Source organism: Oncorhynchus gorbuscha, linkage group LG16 (assembly GCF_021184085.1).
Source record: "Oncorhynchus gorbuscha isolate QuinsamMale2020 ecotype Even-year linkage group LG16, OgorEven_v1.0, whole genome shotgun sequence".
In the NCBI taxonomy this organism is placed as follows: domain Eukaryota; kingdom Metazoa; phylum Chordata; class Actinopteri; order Salmoniformes; family Salmonidae; genus Oncorhynchus; species Oncorhynchus gorbuscha.
Window position 1 is genome coordinate 49,649,550 of NC_060188.1, and position 22,181 is coordinate 49,671,730.

Here is a 22,181-nt window from a genome sequence, read left to right on the forward strand (position 1 = left end):
TAGCTGTGCCATATAGATTGCAAAATAGTTGGAAAGAAATGTTTGATGTACCGATTCCATGGCACATGATTTATGAACTGATACACAAAACAACGCTAGATTCATTTTTTTGTTGACTTTTTCAATTTAAATGATTATACAAAATTCTTGCAACCAATGTAATATATATATAACATTACATTGGTTGCAAGAATTTTGTATAATCATTTTTAATTGAAAAAAATATATATATCCCAGGCATTTATATATAAATTATATATGGGGGATACAAGCATCCCAGCTCTGCAGATTTAGCTGCGAAGAGACAGAATCATTAGATAATTTGTTTTGGTACTGTCCATATATAGCTTGTCTTTGTTCGCAGGTTCAGAAATGGCTGAAGAATTGCAACATTTACCTGGAGCTAACTCTGCAAATAGCAATGCTGGGTGATTTAAAAAGTCATAGTCAATCGATCATTAATAAAATATACTAATACTCTTAAAACAACAATGTGTGCTGTTGAGCGTCTGGAGGACTGGAGTTGGGAAACACTGATGTAGAGTAAGATGATGGAAAGGTTTTGCAAATCAGCCTCAGCCACCTGAAGATTGATATTCATTACAGTTTTCTTGAATGTGGAGTAATTTGTAGAACGTCACATGAACATATTCAAACCCCCGGTATTTGGGAAACATAGATCAGGGGTGGCCAACCCTGTTGGAGAGTTAACTTTTGGCAGGATTTTCTATGGCCCAAATTAATGACATGTTTACATGTTTGTTTGCTATGGACAAGGAGAGATTGAAATCCATAATACGCTTAGCAACTGCCACCAACCAATAATATTAGCATTTTCTATCCCCCCAAAAAAGTTATTCAATGTTCCCCAGTTAGCTTACTCTAAATGTCATGCCCAAATAATCTCAAAGGTACTTCAAACCAAGTCGTCGAATATTGGGTGTGCATTCAACTTTTTTTATTTATTCAGCCCTGGTCAAGGGCCTAAACCATGTGAAAATATGGAGAATTACTGGAAATGAGATTTAAAACATGTTTTTTTTTCTGGGGTGATAATGCAGGTGATGGCTGCAGGATGAAGTTGGTGAAGAGCAACTGCAGGAACTTACAGTCGACTGCAGTCAAAATTTACGAACTTTGATCACCTGATTTTTGTCAAGTTCATGCATTTGCTCAATGCAAAATACTTTGAAGCCGGTAACCAACGATGGTCAAGGACTTGACAAAGTGATCTGCTCGAACGCATCCTTTTACTTCTCTAGCCTTGGTTACCCCACGAGCACTCAATCGGTCACACGTTCAAGCTAGCCAATAATGAGTTTGTACCCTCTTTTGTCGTGTTGGTATAATGCGTAGAAGCACTGGGCACAGAACATTGCATGAATCACGTAGTTAGTTAGCTAAGTATTTTTTCTTAAAACGTTGAATGAGTGTGAGCTGGCCAGCTATCGAGGAGATGTTCCGACTTAAACTACAGCTTCCAGAATGCAACCGCAATGCAGCGTAGGTGCGTATATCCGGTGTCTTAAACACATTATTACTTCCGCCCAGACAGACCGACACAGGCAGCCCGAAAAGGAAAACGTAGCTAACTTTTAAAAACACCAATCAACAAGAGCTTTTTGAGCACAGTTTCATATTTTACAACACAATCAGGACATGTTTCTCGACTTGACTGAATATTGACGAAGCCGCTAAAAGCAAAGACAAACGCGTTGGCCGCTCAAGAAAGTTTGTGTGAGGGCCTGTAAACAACATGTCCTCCGCCTCGCAGGCATCCTCTAGACGGCAATGGTGCTACCTCTGCGATCTGCCCAAGATGCCCTGGGCCATGCTCTGGGAATTCAGCGAAGCTGTTTGCCGGGGATGCGTGAACTACGACGGGGCGGACAGAATCGAACTCCTAATTGAGACGGCCAGGCAGTTGAAGAGTAGCCACGGTGTTTTGGATGGAAGGTCCCCGGGCCCTCAGCAAGGCAAACCCAGCTCAGGTGGACCGATGGAAGGAGGGAGGCAGCATGCAGAACGTTTAGACAGGGGGAGAGGAGAGTATGGCGTTTCACCCCGCCTCCCCAATGGTCTGCACAGAGCTGAAGATGTGAGTATGTCAGAGGGGAGCAGACAGAGCCCCAACACTAGAAGGGCTATGGCTGGGGCCGCACCTGCTCTACATGGGACCATACCTCATGCTTTGATAGCCCAGGGGTTAGTGGGGGCCCCTCACGGCTTGTTGGCCCCCGTTTCAGGCACCAGAGCTGGGGGCCAGCAGATGGCCGGTTCCTCTGGCCATATAATGGGCGGTGATGGAAGGCGCCAGGTAATGTCAGCCATGTCGCTGGGGGCTGGTGCCTCCACTCTTGTGGGTCTGGAGGCAGGCTGGAGGAATGGTGAGGTCATGGCTGAGCTGGCAGAGAGTGCCAGGAGCCGGGCAGAGGGCTGGCCCAACCGCCCCAGAGCAGTACGAGACGTCCTGGTGACCCTCTGCGGCTGTGCCCCCTTCAGTGTGCGCTTCAGGAAAGACCACAACCTGGTGGGGCGCATTCTCGCTTTCGAAACCGGGACCGGGCCTGAGTTTGAGCTGAAGGTGTTTGTGGAATACCCCAGCGGCTCTGGAATAGTCTTCTCGGGCATCCCAGAGCTTGTCAGGCAGATGTTTCGTGACTCAAACAAAGACGCGGGCAAAGCGGTGAACTCAGGGCTGCGTTACGTGGAATATGAGAGGCGACAGGGCGCTGGGGACTGGCGTGCGCTCACGGAGCTCCTTAGTGACGGTGTACGCTCGTTTAAGGAGCCACCGATGCCCGAGATCCTCCCACAGCCGTACACAGATGCCGGCATGCCCATGGCGCCCGCGGGCCGCTCTGCACCTACCAAGGGTGCTGCACGGCGACGCAAAGCATCACCAAGCTCTGAAAACGGAGAGAGTGATGGAAGGCCCATGGGGGATCACCCAGCCAGAGAGCCCTGGTCTCGAGGTGCATATCCAGGCATGGAGCCCCTAGGCTCAGGCATGACCAACCCCCAGGACGGCCTGCCCCGCTCACACAGTCAGCCCTCGCCCATCTCAGCGCTCATGGGAGTGGCCGACAGCCTAAGCTCAAGCCAGATGTCCCGAGATGGCCCCGGCTTGTCCTCAGCCCATTCCTCCGCAGCTGGCCGCCCAACCAGCGGCAGTCCCTCCTCTGCCTCCACCGCTGTCTCCCAGGCAGATATGGGCCAGGGTGCCCAAGGGGGGCCGAGCACTACCAGCGCTGGGGATTCCGGGAGCGGCGCCCTGCTTTGCTGCACCCTCTGCCGAGAGCGCCTGGAAGACACTCACTTTGTCCAGTGTCCGTCTGTCCCGCACCACAAGTTCTGCTTCCCATGCACGCGTGGCTCCATCCGCAGTCAGGGCCCTGGAGGAGAGGTGTACTGCCCCAGCGGCGAGCGTTGTCCCCTGGCCGGATCCACCGTGCCCTGGGCTTTCATGCAGGGAGAGATTTCCACCATCCTGGCCGGAGACGGCGACGTGACGGTGAAGAAGGAGAACGACCCCTGACCCCAATCAAGGTGAAAGGCCCATGACATCCATCTTTATTTTTTTCATAGATCTATTAGAGCAATAGTTTCTGTTTCTAATAAATGTTGTAATTGTCTTTCTCAACAGCGGCTCAAACACTTTGAAAGCGCTTCCATGATCTATTTATCTCACCCGGAAGTTCAGATTGGCTGCAGTTCATCACGTGCACCGCAGAGGTGCAGCAAGATATAACTGAATCACCACGCAACCCAGGAGGGAATAGAACCACCTTATTAAACAAGTTAGGAGGGCACCAGAACCATCAGTCCAAAAGTGGGCCACATGTCGGTCTGAGCTAGGCTCATCTGTTAGTAATAATTAAACTAGAGAAAATCAAGTCATTCTCCATGTCCAATGAAGCAGCAGAGGCTATTCACGAGGCCTTGTTTTAAAAGCCCAGGATTGAAAGCACAGGTCTGTTCTTTAATATGACAATCTCTCAATGTTTCATGTGTTTCTATATAAAACAATTTACTTGCATACTGTGTCATATGTGAACGATACCAATATTGAAAGTCCATGGGTAGCCAGAAGCAGGCAATTATTTGGACAGGACAAATAGATTTTTAAAACAATGGCAAAACCAGTAGGTCCTTAAAACCAAGGTTTAAACATTTTAATCACACGTCTCTTCAATGTATGCTTCTTTATTACATATTTTGTCAGAAATGTGAATTTACTTTAAATGACTAATTTCTATTTTTGATACAATAAATTTATGTATGCGTTTATAGTAAGTGATAAGACCAAAGATGGCTTTGTGCTCTAATTTTACTGTAGCTTTGTATGCTGTACTCACTGATAACTTTGTCAGTCACTCTGTTTCTTAATCTACCACAGAAGTAAGCTGGTTGTTTGTCTAACTTTTTTTGAATTCCCTGTGTGTGTGTGTATACACACATGCTTCAATGGTGAAACATACTCAAATGTGATCTTAATATGGGGTCAACTAATAAATTCCAGAATAGTCATTGCTCTTGTGTATTTGTCTTGCTCCCTTTTTGCTAGTGCAATTCCTAACCTTTTGTAAAAAAAAATCTGTATGGCACACACAAATACCAGGAGAAGTGAAGCATTTTTCAAACATTTAATTAATCTTAGGAAAGGTATGCAGTTGCACTTTCCAAATGAGGAAAGTTCAAAACTGTTTCAAATGCTATTTTTACCCTGTTGAGAAATTACACCGTTAACCTGATTCCAACCAAATTAATTAGAATTTTGTATAATTTAGTCTAGGCCATTTGATGTTGAAAAATCAATTCCAAATCAAACGAACACCAAGTCCTAAATTACAATTTATTTAAGAAGTGAATTGTGAAAGGGTGCCAACATATTACAGCCCAACTGTACATAGACATTTGAAGACAGGCACATATTTAATACAACTTTTTCCATGATTCAGCATTTTAAAACAATGAAATTCCAATGATACCACAGTAAACTACCTCTAACTGTAAACAATGTATTTGAGCAGCGAGATAGGGTATAAAAAGGTGACAGACATTCAATAAATGTCAAACGAGCTCACATTTCACATGCCTTGTATGCATAGACTGGTACCAAGCATCAACTTGGTGAAATGGGCGGTATCTAGACTTTCAAACCGCTAAATGTTCACACAAGTGGCACCCAAAAGATTAATTGACAAAACAATTTAGGCACTAGGGATCTTGATCCATGAGGGGATTGAATGTCTCTGCTATAACCAAGAAGCTTGATCATGAGATCTAGCCACTTCTCTAGCAAACCAAATGCATAGCTGGAGCCCTACACTGGATATAATTTGACATCTTAGATTTCTTATAGCTAGCTATAAGTAGTGGCTTAGGACGGTATTGAAAATCATACCGTCGGTATTCGGCAATATCCCAGTATAACGCCCAAGCCTAATTAGAAAATATAAAAAATATTGTAAACAAATCACCCATAGATTATGTATATTGTAATAACATTTTCATAAACAAAAAGGAAGCCTGAAAAATATAAAATTTGGTATCATCCCTTATTGATCTGGTTCATGAGGACCATGTTAATATTCCATTGACAAATATCAAGTGATAATGAGCAACTTGATGGTCAGCCATCAATGCTTTACATTGGAGTCACCCAGTGAAACCTCGCAAGGAGCTTCTTGATCCAACAACGTGACCCCTCAGAAAGGGCTTCCTGAGTCCCGGAGGGCCTCTTGGGCCCCTTTCAGTGTCTCCCTCTTCACACACTTCCAATAATCTAAGATGCCACGCTGGGGCTGCACCTGGGGAAATACAAACATCACATAATATTTAGAGGTTGACCGATTCATGGGCATGGCATATTTAGTTAAAATAAATTCATGTTAGCAGGCAATATTATCTAGGGAAATTGTGTCACTTCTCTTGCGTTCAGTGTGAGCAGAGTCAGGGTATATGCAACAGTTTTGGCCGCCTGGCTCGTTGCGAACTGTGAACTAATTTGTCAGAATTGTACATAATATTGAAGGTTGTGCAATGTAACAGCAATATTTAGACTTGGGGTTGCCACCCGTTTGATAAAATACGGAATGGTTCCTATTCTGAAAGAATAGACATTTTGTTTTCGAAATTATAGTTTACGGATTTGACTATATTAATGACCAACGGCTCGTATTTCTGTGTTTATTATATAATAATTCAGTCTATGATTTGATAGAGCAGTCTGACTGAGCCGTGGTAGTTAGCAGCATGCTCATAAGCATTCATTCATACAACACTTTACTGCAAGTATCTCTACTTGCACATCATCATCTGCACATTTATCACTCCAGTGTTAATCTGCTAAATTGTAATTATTCACTCCTATGGCTTATTTGGTGCCTACCTCCTCATGCCTTTTGCACACACTGTATATAGACTTTCCTTTTTTCTACTGTGTCATTGACTTGTTTATTGGCTTGTTTATTGTTTACTCCATGTGTAACTCTGTGTTGTTGTCTGTGTCACGCTGCTTTGCTATATCTTTGCCAGGTCGCAGTTGTAAATGAGAACTTGTTCTCAACTAGCCTACCTGGTTAAATAAAGGTGAAATCAAAAAAGAAAACTGCCAGCAGCTCTTAGCAATGCTTGAAGCAAAGCACTGTTTATGACTTCAAGCCCATCAACTCCCGAGATTAGGCTGGCAATACTAAAGTGCCTATATGAACATCCATTAGTCAAAGGTATATGAAATACAAAATGGTAGAGAGAAATAGTTGACGCATCAAAATTCCAGAACAACAACTACAACCTAAAACTTCTAAACTGGGAATATTGAACCACCAGCTTTCATATGTTCTCATGTTCTGAACAAGGAACTTAAACGTTAGCTTTTTTACACGGCACATATTGCACTTTTACTTTCTTCTCCAAGACTGTGTTTTGGCATTATTTAAACCAAATTGAACATGTTTCATTATTTATTTGAGACTAAATTGATTTTATTTATGTATTATATTAAGTTAAAATAAAAAAGTGTTCATTGAGTATTGTTGTAATTGTCAATATTACAAATATATATATTTTACAAAAGCGTCCGATTAATCGGTATCAGCTTTTTTTGGTCCTCCAATAAATCAGTATCGGTATTGAAAAATCATAAATCGGTCGACCTCTAATAATAATAATAAACTTTACAGAGTGGCTGTGTGAATTCATCACCAGGACACCTTTTTATATGGACTAAACAACCCCCCCAAAAATGTTACGCAATCTCCGCTGCGTCCTCCCTTTCCTAATCCTCACTTCTGAGATTAACATTCTGGAAAATTTGGACAACATGATCAGCGTGAGGTTTTCTCCCCCCAAAAAGGTGCGTAAAGTAACACATCGTGGAACGTTTAAAAGGTTATTTAGTACACTGGAAAAGGTGTCCTAGGGGGCAGGGCGGTTCGATTAGATTGTGTAGCCTCGGCTGAAACTTAACTTGTGTAGCACAATTCATACAGAGACCACACCTCACAACACAATGATTATTAACAAGTAAATTGGAGACTTGAATGAAAGTTTGAGTGAAGCACATATCTCAAGATCAAATAACACCCTGACATACTTTTTAATGTGATTGCTAACTGGTAAGTACCCCATTTACCTTCAAGCCACGTAGTACTCGGTCCTCCATCACTCCGATAAACTCCTTGTGGCTCAGGCAGTTATCGCCGTCCAGGTCAAAGATCTTGAACACAGTGTCCAGCACGTTCTCCGAGAGGTCGTGCCCTGTGGCGATCTTCACAGCTCGCTTAAATTGGACTGTGGAGTATCAAAAGAAAGTCAAATTATCAGGATAATGTCTTTGGTTGAAGTGATTTGACTGTGTCAAATCAGAAACTTTCATACAAAATGCCCTTCCTACTTAAAACAAGGTAGAAATTAAAATTACCCATTCCAATAGGTCGGTTGGCTTCACTTATCATTTTCACAGAGAAGGCAAAGTCTTCCAGGTTGTTGGTGAATAGGCAAAACGCTTTGAACTCATCAAATGTGATGCTCTACAAAAGAAGAGGGACAAATGTCCAAGTTGTATACTGGGAAGTCAACTCTTGAGAACCCCCCCCCCCCAGGAAAATGGGCTTATTTCACAACTTCTTAAACCTGAAGGTACATTGACCTGACTTCCTATTATCCCTGGCCCTGTTTGAATAGAAAATGCATCCTTTCTACATTAAAGTAACCCCACATCAGAATTGGTTGGATTGGGGAAAATAATTGGGTGGCAATTCACAACCCTTAATAATCTGTGGTGACCAAGGAAGGAAGGGTGGATTTTTCAAAGCATTGGAACAGGGCCACATTCCTTTTTACCTGGCCAGCGGGGATCCTCTTCCTCATGTTCTCCCAGTAGGCCTCGTTGGCTTCCTCGTTGGTGTAGTGCAGCAGCCACTCTGCAAAGTCCTCCCGCCGCATGGTGTCCATGCCCTTAGAAAACTGCAGGAACTCCATCTCCTGCACCTCTGCCTGCAGGTCTTCCATGAACCTAGAAGAGAAATCCAGAGTAAAGACACTGAATGTGACAAGGTCGGTTCCGGGCCCATACTCGTGTCTCAGAGTAGGAATGCTGATCTAGGATCAGGTCTCCCTGTCCTTATAACTATATTATGATCTAACAGGCAACACTGATCCTTGAGCAACAATAAGTACAGTGCATATGAGAAAACATGATTTTACTAGGATTAGGTACACCTATATATGCAAAATGTGGACACCCCTTCAAATGAGTGGATTCTGCTATTTCAAACACACCCATTGCTAAAATCAAGCACACAGCCATGCCATCTCCATAGACAAACGTTGGTCGTAGAATGGCCTTACTGAAGAGCTCATTGACTTTCAACTTGGCACAGTCATAGGATTCTACCTTCCCAAAAAGGCAGCCCTGCTAGAGCTGCCCCAGGCAACTGTAAGTGCTGTTATTGTGAAGTTGCAATGTCTAGGAGCAACAACGGCTCAGCCGCAAAGTGGTGAACCACACAAGCTTACAGACCGCCGAGTGCTGAATTGCATAAAAAATTGTCTGTCCTCGATTGCAACCATCACTACGGAGTTTAACTTCCTCTGGAAGCAATGTTTACAGCACAATATGTGTTAAATCGGGAGCTGAATGAAATAGGTTTCCATGACCAAGCAGCTGCACACAAACCTCAGATCCCCATGCGCAATGCCAAGCGTCGGTTGGAGTGTTGTAAAGCTTGCCACTCTACTCTGGAGCAGTGGAAACATTGCGATGAATGATGATGAATCACACTTCACCAATGACGGCTGTGATGAATCACGCTTCACCAATTACGGCTGTGATGAATCACGCTTCACCAATTACGGCTGTGATGAATCACGCTTCACCAATTACGGCTGTGATGAATCACGCTTCACCAATGAGGTGATTTTTCATGGTTCGGGTTAGGCCCCTTAGCGTTAAGATTTCCCTTCACTGGAACTACAGCATACATTTACATTACAGACGATTATGTGCTTCCAACTTTGGCAACAGTTTTGGGAAGGCCTTTTCCTGTTTCAGCATGACAATGCCCCCTGTGCACAAAGCGAGGTCATACAGAAATGGTTTTTCAAGATTGGTGTGGAAGAACTTGACTGGCCTGTACAGAGCCCTAACCTCAACCCCATCAAAGACCTTTGGGATGAATTGGAACACCGACTGTGAGCCAGGCCTAATCGTCCAACCTAACGAATGCTTGTGGCTGAATGGAAGTCCCCGCAGCAATATTCCAACATCTAGTGAAAAGCCTTCCCAGAAGAGTTGAGGCTGTTAAAGCAGCAAAGGGGAGAACAACTCCATATTAAATGCCTATGATTTTGGAATGAGATGTTCGATGAACATGTGTCCACATACCTTTGGTCATGTAGTGTATTTTACCTGCAGAATACATTGTACTGAAGCTTGTTTTTGCCATTCCTGCCAAAGAAGAATGCCTGCAGTGTAGTGTTCACACCATCCCCCTCTATGACTGGTTTCTGTGAAGATGACATCAAGTTTCAACACTTCCTGCCTTTGTTATTACTGCAAGCCCCATCACGCTTGAAATATGAGTAAACACAATCAGTTTTCCAGCCGGTACGCAATGGTTTACGTCACCGTACAATGACAGTTGGCAAGGCTTAGTGCTTTCAATGTGCATTTCCACATGTCATTTAAAATACATTTAAAAAAAAAAAAACTTTATTTAACAAGGCAAGTCAGTTAAGAACAAATTCTTATTTACAATGACGGTCTACCGGGGAACAGTGGGGTAACTGCCTTGTACAGGGGCAGAACAACAGATTTTTAACTTGTCAGCTAAGGGATTCGATCCAGCAACCTTTGTTACTGGCCCAACGCTCTAACCCCTAAGGCTACCTGCTGCCCATATCAAGTATTTTGAAAACTTTTCACATAAAAAAACAATTCACATAAATGACTAAGGAGTTCAGTCTTAAAAAGGTTTAGATTGTTGACTCACCACGTCTGTGGCACCTTCCATGGGCACTTTCTCTTTTCTTTTCCCAATGATTTTCTTGAGCTTCATCATAAAACAAAGCAGCAACAATTATTCCTTGTATTATAATAAATGCAGATACTAAACTACAAAAGATTAAGCTACAAACATTTACTACTAGTGAGAACATTTCTTAGCTAGCTGTCTAAAAATTCAGGAAACTACTAATTCAGTTATAAACCCACTAATAACACATACATTCCTCTTACTCATCTGGATTATGCAATAAATGTCAGCAATAAGATAATTTTTCATTAGTCAAAAAGGTTTACTACCCACAATGCCTCACTAATATTAAAACTGGAGCCAGTTTGAAACAGGAAACAGTGTGTGTTTGAGATCGACTGAACAGCAGATGGGACCGCATAGAACTACTGATCTACAAATCATCTTGCAACCCAAATACTACTCATGATGTGACCAAAGCGATCACTTGCCTTGCTCACACTGATCCTCTCAAACACGCTGAATGATTATCCATGCTGCTCCTCGATCTACTTTGTCAGGTGCATAACATGCTTACATGGAAGATGTTTTGGACCCCATATTCCCAGTAGGAACACACAACAGAGGTCTCTTAACGCTATCTAAACCCTGTGGTTCCCAGTGTTGCTGAATGTCTACACCAGGCTCTATTCAAAATTAGGGAATCAACTTTTCATTGGTTTGGTGCAAAACTGTGTGTCAGTCACATGCATTTTTGTAGCAATGTATGCATACTGCATTGTGCTAAAGTTTACAAGCTACATTCTGTAACATACAGTGCATTCGGAAAGTATTCAGACTTCTGGACTTTTTCCACATTTTGTCACGTTACAGCCTTATTCTAAAATTGATTGAATTGATTTTTCCCATCAATCTACACAGCGAGTCAGAGTCCTTTAGGTGCCTTTTGGAAGAAACTGGTGCAGACTGGCCATTCAACATGTGACTGAGTTAGTATCAAGAGTATAGTACTCACTTGTTGGAGCATTTATTTTAAAACCTCCAACTGGGCAACGTCCATGGTAATATATTGGAATTTAACAGTGTGGATACTTGATATAGACATACATGACTGTATACTTTGATATACAATCAGACAATACAAATTACTATATGCAACATGAAAATACAAATCCATCAACGCCTTGAGAAGCATATCATCGCTGTCTGATGAAAACCTCATCCTCAAACCACAAATGTTTCAGTAAATAAATTTTTTAAATTCCGTATTAATGAACATGCAATTATGAATACATTTTCTTGGTCCTAGAGTCACGAAATGTTCAGAGTACATTGAGGGGAATTACTGCTTTCAATCCCCCCAAAATTGGCCACAAATGCAGTTACAAGGTTTTCATCAGAGCGACGATATAAAAAACAAAAATGTAAGGAACATTATATAATTCACATTATAAAGCATACCTTGAGAAACTCCTTTCTGTCCACATGCTCATTGCCATCAATATCAAGCATTTTGAAAGCTATATGAAATCCTGTGTGTGGCTCTGAAATTACACAATGCATTTTCTATTAGAAAATAACATCACAGGCTTATCTGCAGTTGAAGTCGGAAGTTAACATACACTTAGGTTGAGTCATTAAAACTTGTTTTTCAACCACTCCACAAATGTCTTGTTAACAAACTATAGTTTTGGCAAGTCGGTTAGGATATCTACTTCGTGCATGACACAAGTCATTTTTCCAACAATTGTTTACAGAGATTATTTCACTTATAATTCACTGCATCATAATTCCAGTGGGTCACAAGTTTACATACACTAAATTGACTTTGCCTTTAAACAGCTTGGAAAATTCCAGAAAATGATGTCATGGCTTTAGAAGCTTCTGATAGGCTTATTGACATAATTGACATAATTTGAGTTAAATGGAGATGTACCTGTGGATGTATTTCAAGGACTACCTTCAAACTCAGTGCCTCTTTGCTTGACATCATGGGAAAATCAAAAGAAAAAAGATACCACGTTCATCTGTACAAACAATAGTGCGCCAGTATAAACACCATGGGACCACGCAGCCGTCATACCGCTCAGGAAGTAGAAGCGTTCTGTCTCCTAGAGATGAACGTATTTTGGTGAGAAAAGTGCAAATCAATCCCAGATCAACAGCAAAGGACCTTGTGAAGATGCTGGAGGAAACAGGTACAAAAATATCTATATTCACAGTAAAACGAGTCCTATATCAACATTACTTGAAAGGCTGCTCAGCAAGGAAGAAGCCACTGCTCCAAAACCGCCATAAGCCAGACTACGGTTTGCAACTGCACATGGGGACAAAGATCATACTTTCTGGAGAAATATCCACTGGTCTTATGAAACAAAAATATAACTGTTTGGCCATAATGACCATCGTAATGTTTGGAGGAAAAAGGGGGAGGCTTGCAAGCCGAAGAACACCATTCCAACCGTGAAGCACGAGGGTGGCAGCATCATGTTGTGGGGGTGCTTTGCTGCAGGAGGAACTGGTGCACTTCACAAAATAGATGGCATCATGAGGTAGGAAAATTATGTGGATATATTGAAGCAACATCTCAAGACATCAGCCAGGAAGTTAAAGCTTGGTCGCAAATGGGTTTTCCAAATGGACAATGACTCCAAGCATACTTCCAAAGCTGTGGCAAAATGGCTTAGGGATAACAAAGTCAAAGTATTGGAGTGGCCATCACAAAGCCCTGACCTCAATCCTATAGAAAATTTGTGGGCAGAACTGAAAAAGTGTGTGCGAGCAAGGAGGCCTAAAAACCTGACACTGTTACACCAGCTCTGTCAGGAGGAATGGGCCAAATTTCACCCAACTTATTGTGGGAAGCTTGTGGAAGGCTACCTGAAACGTTTGACCCAAGTTAAACTATTTAAAGTCAATGCTTCCAAATACTAATTGAGTGTATGTAAACTTCTGACCCACTGGGAATGTGATGAAATAAATAAAAGCTGAAATCATTCTCTCTACTATTATTCTGACATTTCCCATTCTTAAAATAAAATGGTGATTCTAACTGACATAAGACAGGGAATTTTTACTAAATGTCAGTAATTGTGAAAAACTGAGTTTAAATGTATTTGGCTACGGTGTATGTAAACTTCCAACTTCAACTGTAGGTACTGCTTGGACCCAACAAAGCAGTGACAAAATGAGCACTTAACAGCAGGGTCTTCTGAAATAATGATTCTAGCACAACATTGTTGGTGACTGGGCAACATTTTGAATGAGAAAGTTAATTCGCCAAAACACTACCACATGAGCTGTGTGTTCAGTATCTAAGTATGAGAAAAAAATACTATAAATAGAAAAATAAAATGTGTGTTCTGTTGGAATATGTTATTTATATTTTTGTGCCTACTGAAAACCACCACCCAGGTTGTCAGTCCAGCCACATACGTTTTAGCCAGCTTTTCAGTCACTGCACAAACCTTGAGGGCATAGTAAATCCCACAAAATCAAGTAATGTAGACATAATTTTATTATTTTCACAATGTTACAGTAACAGGCTACACAATGTACTATCCTAAACATGATAGATAGTACATTAGATTAGGCTACGTCAAATTAAGTTAACCTATTGTGCAGACAATAAGATGAGGGGCCTGAAAATATCATGAGCAACGGAAACTCGGCAATTCATAAGTGAGCCAGCTACTGTACAAAGGTGTTGCCACACATTCATTATGTTTGCACGTCTATATGCTACATCTGTGCTAAACCAGAGCCGGGTTCATTAGGCACCCAACGGTAAAAACGTTCTGAAACGGGAAGGTATCATCTGTCCTTGTGTAACACTGTTGTTTCCGTTCTTCTCCCTGCCCCAACCTGGACTCAAACCAGGGACCCTCTGAACACATCAACATCTGTCGCCCATGAAGAAGCCGCGACCCTTGAGCAGGTGATGTCACTGATTGAATGATAAGAGGCTACACTCAAACCCTTTGACCTCCTCCACAGCAACCCCAGCAGTCGGGCAGAGCTCAACTGAGTAGATACCACTAACTAGCTAGCCAATTGATATCGACTAAACTTGTCCAAAAAACACACATTTTTGTTTTCAGTTGCAAACCATTTGCTAATGGACACGACCCAGATGAAGTAAGATGTGCTGTGTAAGCATGAGAGGATGCAGGTTCCAATGCATGTTTCTACGGTATGTCATGCTGAGTCTATAACTTACTGATCAGAATAGTCAACAGAAACAGGTACTCTGTGTAGGATATCAGACCTGCAAGACACAAAACATGCCATCGTGTATCACACAAACATTTCAGTGAGTGTTCATTTAACCCGTTTAGATTGACTCCAACATCAAATACATATTTCCTGCCTGAAGTATAACTAGCCAGCATCTTCTAACTTTGATAACGCACGTAGCACCACCAGTGAGGATGCTTGACCATGGCATGAAAACGTACCATTGTCTCCAAAGTTTCTGAACAGACTGTTGCCTGCCTCGGCCCATGAGGCAGCATCCAGCATCTTATCCACCTCCTGCAAGTATCATCAATTATGCAAAGAGAAACAACAAAAAGTCATCTTGTGCTGTAATGCTCATGTTGGTAAGACTATAGTAAATCCAAAATAAGTTCTGACAATGTGTTAACCTGATCCCAACACTCACCTTTTTGGTTAGAGCTTTATTTTGCAATTTACCTATAAGCAGAAGGAAAAGTAAAGAGCAGTTGTTGCTTGGAACAAAATGTAATACACTTACCCAGATGGAGCTTGTATCTAGTCAATGAAGCCATATGCCAAACAATTACATTCATTACATAATGCAGTATTCCTTTTCAACCACGTAGGACATTTCACAACATGGACACTATCATTTGATACTACTGTACTTACGGTCAACATTCTCCAGCATGATTGAGAAGAGGAAATCCCTTGGTGTCATGTAGAGCTCCTCATCGTACATCATTGAGGCAAACTGGTTGAAGCGCATCCGTCTGGCAGACATCTGGGATACTGGAAGCACCTATAATACAGAATGAAGAATTAGCATTAAAAGGAGGACAAAGTCTAAACTAAGGGGCAGTGCAAAGCTGAACATTTGATAAAATAATGGAAATAGAATGGTCAGTACTCCTGACCAACTATTTTGGCACATAGACATTCATGCAAACAGCAATTAGCTAATGGATACATTTTATTTGCTTGCTTATTCTATCAATGTATCAACTGATGGCACAATTTCCCTATACATAGAAAATATTATCCCATAGGCCTGTCCCTCTCGGTCACCACAATCACACCGTTATTCAACTGGTCGTTCAGATCGGCACCGTTTCCTTTTTATTTAACGTTGCACATCATTTTCTTCATACTGAAAGCAGCCCTAATCAATCTGGTGTGACCATCAAATAGCAAAACTTGTGGAGCAGACATAGATCATAGCTGTGTTCAAATACCCATACTAACATACTTCATGAGTATAAACTACATACTATTCGTTCATTTTAGTATACTGTAAACAAACAGTATCCTTCAGTTGAGCATACTAGCGCTTCACCTGTCTACCGGAAGTTGATGCTGTTGCTATGCAACCTCTTGCTAGCATAACAAATTACTAGCTATACATTTTACTACTTTGGGTGTGTCCTTAAATTCAATCTGGAGTGCCAGAGTGTGCTCTGGGCGTTGGTAAATTCAGAGCGTTTCGTTCTGGGAGCGTTCAGAGTGCACACTGGACGCTCTTGGCGAGGAGGAGGGTTGATTTGAGCATTCTGACCTTACAACTGGCTAGCTACTTCCAGACACAAATGAGAGAACACCTCACTCTGACCATTTCACTCACCCTAGCAGAGCTGGTTAGGCAGTTTTCATGTTATCCAGACAGGTGGTGACAAACTGCTGCTGGCAACAATTTAATTAAGCTATTTTACCAACATTTAACGTCACCGGCAAAATTCAACAGGCGTTGAGCGTTCGTAAATTCAATTATTCTGCGTTACTCTTGTACACTCAAACGAGATTGCTCTCGGACTAACTCAGATAGCCAAAGGAAATTTACGAAAGCACCTGAATTGAGAACGCACAGCTAATGGCTGGAATAATCAAGTCAATACACGTTAGGTAGGTAGTTAGATAGGATATTGTTAATATACTGGCAATTTTGATGTATTAGTAACCGACTATCGTCGTTAATGCTGTTAGAAAGCAGCTAGCTAACATAGCATATCTTTATGCAACTTCTCCCTCAATGTGATCAAGACAAAGGAGATGATTGTGGACTACAGGAAAAAGAGGACCAAGCACACCCCCATTCTAATCGACGGGGCTGCAGTGGAGCAGGTTGAGAGCTTCCACATCACCAACAAACTAACATGGACCAAGAACACTAAAACAGTCGTGAAGAGGGCACGACAAAACCTTTTCCCCCTCAGGAGACTGAAAAGATTTGGCACGGGTCTTCAGATCCTCAAAAGGTTCTACAGCATCTCCATCGAGAGAATCCTGACTGGTTTGCATCACTACCTGGTATGGCAACTGCTCGGCCTCCGACCGCAAGGCACTAGAGGGTAGTGCTAGCGGCCCAGTGTATCACTGGGGCCAAGCTTCCTGCCATCCAGGACCTCTATACCAGGCGGTGTCAGAGGAAGGTCTTAAAAATGGTCAAAGACTCGAGCCACCCTAGTCGTAGACTGTTCTCTCTGCTACCGCACGGTAAGCAGTACCGGAGCGCCAAGTCTAGGTCCAAGAGGCTTCTAAACAGCTTCTACCCCCAAGCCATAAGACTCCTGAATATCTAGTCAAATGTCACTAATTCAATTTGATTTCCAGCAGTATGTAACCGTTATGTGGTTCGTAAGGGTAGGGTAGCTAACGAATTATCAGCCAACATAACTAAGGTAACTTATTCGAAAAGTAACGTTCATTACATTGCCCAACATTTGTATCAGCTCTCGTTAGACTTCGGCTGCATAAGTCACACCCATTTCCAGAATAATTGCATTATGGACCCTAAAATCACGGCAAGTGTCCACTGTTTGAATACTTCGTATTTTGGCGAATGTAGTACGAGATCCGGAAACTTTTGGCATACTAACTATATCCATACTATGACCAATAAGCATACTATACATTTACGGCACAGATAGCATGGTTAGTATGAGTATTCGAACACAGCTCATATTGTAACGATAGTCACAGTAGATAGCGCGCCGGACCTCGAGCTAGAAAGCCGAGGGTTCGAGACCTGCTCCCTGCTGTTTTCATTACACTGGTGTCAGAAGTGATCGGACCTCGCATCCACGACAGTGCGTGTGCTTGGCCGGTGAGCGAGTTCCTGTAAGACGTAGAGTCGCAAGTTAGCGCGAGGACGCGCTCTTTGAAAGGAGGGAGTAGTGTACAAGAGTAGCGCGTCGAGGGTTCGAGACCTGCTCACTGCTGTTCATTACAATGTATAAAGAACACACAAAACAAACCGTAATCATCATGCACAGTTTCCGTCTAATTAAACGTTTAACACCACAATACTCTCAAAATGTTGATTGGATCAACAACAGAAAAACATTGCGATAACTAGCTACCTAACGTAACCGTATTATTTGTATGCAGAGCCTTAGCTAAATAGGCTACTTGTTGTTTACTAATAGGCCTACTGTAATATATATGGCTGTTTACTTGAGCATTGTACTAACATTAATTTGTGATAATGCCTGGTAGAAAAGTTTAGCATACAAATACTGACTCACTAGGCACTTAGCAAGATTCCTGGCAAGTTCGGAGATCTAGTTAACTCAAACTTCGTTGCTAACTTTACAGACAGCTAGCTATAGCTGCGCCACTTCACCAGAGACTCGAATGTTACCTTTTCCTCCTCGGCATGGACGGTGAAGGGCAAAAACCTCTTGCTCGACTCAAAGTGAAAATATACCAGCCCGCTTCCAACGGCAGACCCCAAAATGCCAGGTCTCAGGGCACTATAAAGCGTTCTGTATGACCAAGGTCTCCTCCAAAAGTTTCTCAAAACTCCAGCAACCCTGCCAAAGCTGGCCATTTTCCGTAAACTTCTTCTTAGGTACCTTCTTCTTCGATGACGTTTAATGGCGGTTGGAATCCAATACATGTTGCATTACTGCCACCAACTAGACTGGAGTATAACACCTTTATACTTTGCTTGAAAAAAACAAAAACATATAAAAACAAAGAATACAACAAAGAAAACATCACTTGTTGGACTATCCCTCTGCACTGGTACAACTCCACAACTCACAAGACTCCTCATGATCCCCCCCCCTTGACCCATGTTCCTTTACTTTACATTTACATTACATTTACATTTAAGTCATTTAGCAGACGCTCTTATCCAGAGCGACTTACAAATTGGTGCATTCACCTTATGACATCCAGTGGAACAGTCACTTTACAATAGTGCATCTAAATCTTAAAGGGGGGGGGGGGTGAGAAGGATTACTTATCCTATCCTAGGTATTCCTTAAAGAGGTGGGGTTTCAGGTGTCTCCGGAAGGTGGTGATTGACTCCGCTGTCCTGGCGTCGTGAGGGAGTTTGTTCCACCATTGGGGGGGCCAGAGCAGCGAACAGTTTTGACTGGGCTGAGCGGGAACTGTACTTCCTCAGTGGTAGGGAGGCGAGCAGGCCAGAGGTGGATGAACGCAGTGCCCTTGTTTGGGTGTAGGGCCTGATCAGAGCCTGGAGGTACTGAGGTGCCGTTCCCCTCACAGCTCCGTAGGCAAGCACCATGGTCTTGTAGCGGATGCGAGCTTCAACTGGAAGCCAGTGGAGAGAGCGGAGGAGCGGGGTGACGTGAGAGAACTTGGGAAGGTTGAACACCAGACGGGCTGCGGCGTTCTGGATGAGTTGTAGGGGTTTAATGGCACAGGCAGGGAGCCCAGCCAACAGCGAGTTGCAGTAATCCAGACGGGAGATGACAAGTGCCTGGATTAGGACCTGCGCCACTTCCTGTGTGAGGCAGGGTCGTACTCTGCGGATGTTGTAGAGCATGAACCTACAGGAACGGGCCACCGCCTTGATGTTAGTTGAGAACGACAGGGTGTTGTCCAGGATCACGCCAAGGTTCTTAGCGCTCTGGGAGGAGGACACAATGGAGTTGTCAACCGTGATGGCGAGATCATGGAACGGGCAGTCCTTCCCCGGGAGGAAGAGCAGCTCCGTCTTGCCGAGGTTCAGCTTGAGGTGGTGATCCGTCATCCACACTGATATGTCTGCCAGACATGCAGAGATGCGATTCGCCACCTGGTCATCAGAAGGGGGAAAGGAGAAGATTAATTGTGTGTCGTCTGCATAGCAATGATAGGAGAGACCATGTGAGGTGCTTCAGCATAGACAGCTGTCACTGCCTCAGCATAGACAGCTTCTGCAATACTCTAACTCTGGAAACCTCAACCTGCCTCTCTCGTGGACATTTCTGATCTCCAGCCCCATGGGTATCCCTACAATTAACACATACCACTACTTTCTCCAATGCTACACATGCCTTGGTCTCAGGCCCTTGCACACACTTTTCACACCTAGGAACCTCCCTCCTACACATGTGTGGCAGCTGCCACATGCACATAAGGTTGACACCTGTAACCACGTAATGTATTCGGCACAAAAGCTCATACGGGATAACTTACATCACTTCGTTGGGCAAAGACTGAATATCAAAACTCAAAAGGACAGACAACTCTTCTGTTCCACCACTCACGCCACCCGGTCTGGGTCGCATCAAACTACGAGCATCGCAAACCCCCGGAATCTTCACCTTCAGTTGGTAATTTTTCCCATTTACCTCTACCCCAATAATCACTCCTTGCAATGGCACCCTTTCCCTGAGAACAAAACAATTCACCTCTCTTGTCCCCAATTGTTTAATGTGGAGTGCCTGCTCCCTCTGACCAGCAGAAACACACAATTATCAAAAGACCACTTCTGATTACCTTCACGGATTCCAAAGCACCCAAATCGGTTTTCACCCAGCCTGAAACCACAAATGGATCTGCCAAAAGGCAATGGTTCAATTTTTATTTCTTTTTTACTCCTACTGTCACAGACACATCTTGATCGTGACCCTTGGTGCAAACCTCGGGCTCTGAAAACTTAACCACATCTCCTTATGATAATACTGCACTTCTCCTGACATACATCTTGTTCTTGCCCTCTCAAGGGACGCCAGTTAACCGGCAGTTACAATCCAACAGCAAATGCAACCTTCCTGTCTGCTTGTCCAAATCTCTTCTTCGGTATCATGGCATTCACACATTTTGTTTGTGCATGCCGCCACCTACTGTGCGGAAATGTGTGGTCGATCACATTACATTATGTGATACAAACATAAAAACGATGGGCGAAAGGAAAAGAATTGCACCACCAACTAACCCCACACTTACATACCGCTATTTAATTTACCCTAAATTATCTTAGCCAAGCCGATGGCCTGGGAGAACGGGACTCTCGTTCAACACACCCTGTAACTCTTCTGCAGTAAAACCTTCTACACCAGTAATTCTCTGCAGCTGCCACCATAACATCTATATTCTGGGATTTACATTCCATTTCTGCAATACAGTTATTAACCATGGCAACGAATGCTAAGAAGCCAAACTTACTGAAGCACAAATTTGTATTACTCTGTAGTAGAGGTCGAGCGATTGCCGATTAATTAGGGCCCATTTCAAGTTTTCATAACAATCAGTAATTGGCATTTTTGGACGCCGATTATGGCCGATTAAATTGCACTCCATGTGGACACTGCGTGGCAGGCTGACCACCTGTTATGTGAGTGCAGCAAGGAGCCAAGGTAAGTTGCTAGATAGCATTAAACTTGTCTTATAAAAAACAATCAATTTTAACATAATCACTAGTTAACTACACATGGTTGATGATATTACTAGTTTAACTAGCTTCTCTTGCGTTGCAAATAATCAATGCGGTGCCTGGTAATTTATCATAGAATCACAGCTTACTTCGACAAACGGGTGATGATCTAACAAGAGCATTCGCGAAAAAGCATTGTCATTGCACCAACGTACCTAACCATAAACATCAAGGCCTTTCTTAAAATCAATACACAAGTATATATTTTTAATCCTGCATATTTATTTAAAATAAATGTAATGTTAGTAGGCAATATTAACTAGGAAAATTGTGTCACTTCTCTTGCATTCTGTGCAAGCAGAGTAAGAGTATATGCAGCAGTTTGGACCGCCTGGCTCATTGCGAACTGTGTGAAGACCATTTCTTCCTAACAAAGACCGTCATTAATTTGCCAGAACTTTACAGAATTATAACATAACATTTAAGGTTGTGCATTGTACCAGCAATATTTAGTCTTATGGATGCCACCTGTTCGATAAAATACGTAACAGTTCCGTATTTCACTGAAAGAATAAACGTTTTGTTTTCGAAATGATAGTTTCTGGATTTGACCATATTAATGAATGAAGGCTTGTATTTCTGTGTGTTGATTATATTATAATTAAAGTCTATGAATTGATATTTGATAGAGCAGTCTGACTGAGCGGTGGTAGGCAGCAGCAGGCTCGTAAGCATTCATTCAAACAGCACTTTCCTGCGTTTGCCAGCAGCTCTTCGCAATGCTTGAAGCACAGCGTTGTTTATGACTTTAAGCCTGTCAACACCCGAGATTAAGCTGGCAATACTATAGTGCCTATAAGAACATCCAATAGTCA

General features: G+C 42.7%; 2 protein-coding genes across 2 annotated transcripts; one reads left to right on the forward strand and one right to left on the reverse strand.

Annotated features, from left to right (window-relative positions):
- The first annotated feature begins 1,541 nt into the window (after nucleotides 1-1,541).
- On the forward strand, nucleotides 1,542-4,530 carry LOC123999022 (interferon regulatory factor 2-binding protein 1-like). Its single transcript, XM_046304353.1, has 2 exons — nucleotides 1,542-3,549; nucleotides 3,647-4,530. The coding sequence occupies exon 1, from the start codon at nucleotides 1,757-1,759 to the stop codon at nucleotides 3,536-3,538; it is 1,782 nt and encodes a 593-aa protein (XP_046160309.1). The 5' UTR covers nucleotides 1,542-1,756; the 3' UTR covers nucleotides 3,539-3,549; nucleotides 3,647-4,530.
- A 102-nt stretch (nucleotides 4,531-4,632) lies between these two features.
- LOC123999023 (calcium uptake protein 2, mitochondrial-like) lies at nucleotides 4,633-18,573 on the reverse strand. Its single transcript, XM_046304354.1, has 12 exons — nucleotides 18,337-18,573; nucleotides 15,372-15,501; nucleotides 15,145-15,176; nucleotides 14,939-15,014; nucleotides 14,701-14,748; nucleotides 11,943-12,025; nucleotides 10,500-10,559; nucleotides 9,917-10,014; nucleotides 8,350-8,521; nucleotides 7,928-8,036; nucleotides 7,640-7,797; nucleotides 4,633-5,813 (listed from the first exon to the last, which is right to left on the reverse strand). Exons 1-12 carry the CDS (start codon nucleotides 18,523-18,525, stop codon nucleotides 5,712-5,714), a joined length of 1,257 nt encoding a protein of 418 aa, XP_046160310.1. The 5' UTR covers nucleotides 18,526-18,573; the 3' UTR covers nucleotides 4,633-5,711.
- Nucleotides 18,574-22,181: the final 3,608 nt, after the last annotated feature.